General features: G+C 77.0%; 1 protein-coding gene across 1 annotated transcript in view; it reads right to left on the bottom strand.

Annotated features, from left to right (window-relative positions):
- FGFR3 (fibroblast growth factor receptor 3) overlaps window positions 1-1,101 on the bottom strand; it is a gene marked incomplete at its 5' end in the record, with an annotated part of 7,328 nt that extends 6,227 nt beyond the window's left edge. Inside the window, 3 exons of the mRNA XM_012734878.1 lie at window positions 11-200; window positions 838-891; window positions 963-1,101. Of these exons, the coding sequence (XP_012590332.1) occupies window positions 11-200; window positions 838-891; window positions 963-1,101 (383 nt within the window). The remainder of the gene's footprint in view (window positions 1-10; window positions 201-837; window positions 892-962) is intronic.

The following is a 1,101-nucleotide window of genomic DNA, read 5'->3' as shown; positions in this document are numbered from 1 at the left end:
GCCCGCCCGCCCCGCCCCCGCGGTCACCTTGATGCCCCCGATGCGGTGCTCGCCCCGGAACTCCTTGCCGTTCTTCAGCCAGGAGATGGACGGGGTGGGGGTGCCGGCCGCAGGGCAGCGGAAGCGCACGGTGTTGGCGGCAGGCACAGCCAGCAGCTTCTTGTCCATCCGTTCAGGCCGCGTCCAGTAAGGGGCCCCTGCTGGCCAAGGGGCTGGTGAACACAGGCCCGGCGGGGAGGCCGTGCCGGCCTGCCCCGGGGTGGGGGGCCGGTGTCCCCGCTCCCCAGCTGCTCAAGGCTCTGGGGCCTGACCCGGCCTGCCCAGCTCTCGGGGGCTGTCCCTCCAGCGAGGGGGGGCAGTGCACACCCCCACCCCCGCGCTCCCACCAGCAGAGACAGCGGCACCAGGACGCCCAGCTGGCCCGGCCCTGCCAGGTGGACAGCAGAGCTGGCCTGGGGAAGTGTCCCTGGGGGGCCGGGGGGCCGCTGACCAGGGCGCCCGAGCCCGCGAGCCAGACTGGCTTTTCTCCTCCGTGGGGCCGGTGTGGGGAGGCAGCACGGCCCAGGCGGCCCCTCCCTGTGTCCAGGTGCTGCCCGCTGCCCGGGGCCTGGGCCTGGCGGTGCTTCCTGGAGGCCCGGAAGCCCCGGCCCCTCTGGCCAGGGGCCCCGCAGCCTCGGCCCTGAGCCAGCCCAGAGAGAGCCTCCGGGTGGCCAGGCCGGACCCCCCCGCCGCCCGGCCCGGCCCGGCCCCCCAAGCCCGATGCGCCCCCCACGGCTGGACGGGGTGCGCCCAGGTCCCGCCAGCGCTCCCCCACCCCGGGCACCCGCGGGGGCTCACCTGCATCTTCAGCCTCGTCCTCCCCGTCTTCGTCGTCTCCCGAGGACGGGGCCTCTGCCGGGCAAGGGGCGGTCAGCCAGGGTCCCGCCGGCTCCCCGCCCTCCCCGCCCGCGGGCGGCACCCACCTGTCACCCGCACAAGGAAGCGGCGCAGGGTGCGCTGGGTGAGCCGCTGCCGGCAGCTGTAGGTCCCGGCGTCCTCCCGGGAGGCGTTGAGCACCCGCAGCTGGCCGGGCCCCACCAGCACCCGGCCCGAGGGCGCCAG

The sequence above is a fragment of the Condylura cristata genome, unplaced genomic scaffold (genome assembly GCF_000260355.1).
Source record: "Condylura cristata isolate star-nosed mole 26May11 unplaced genomic scaffold, ConCri1.0 scaffold00086, whole genome shotgun sequence".
Taxonomy (NCBI): Eukaryota; Metazoa; Chordata; class Mammalia; order Eulipotyphla; family Talpidae; genus Condylura; species Condylura cristata.
The sequence above is the reverse complement of the archived record's forward strand: the minus strand, read 5'-3'. Positions and strand labels throughout refer to the sequence as shown.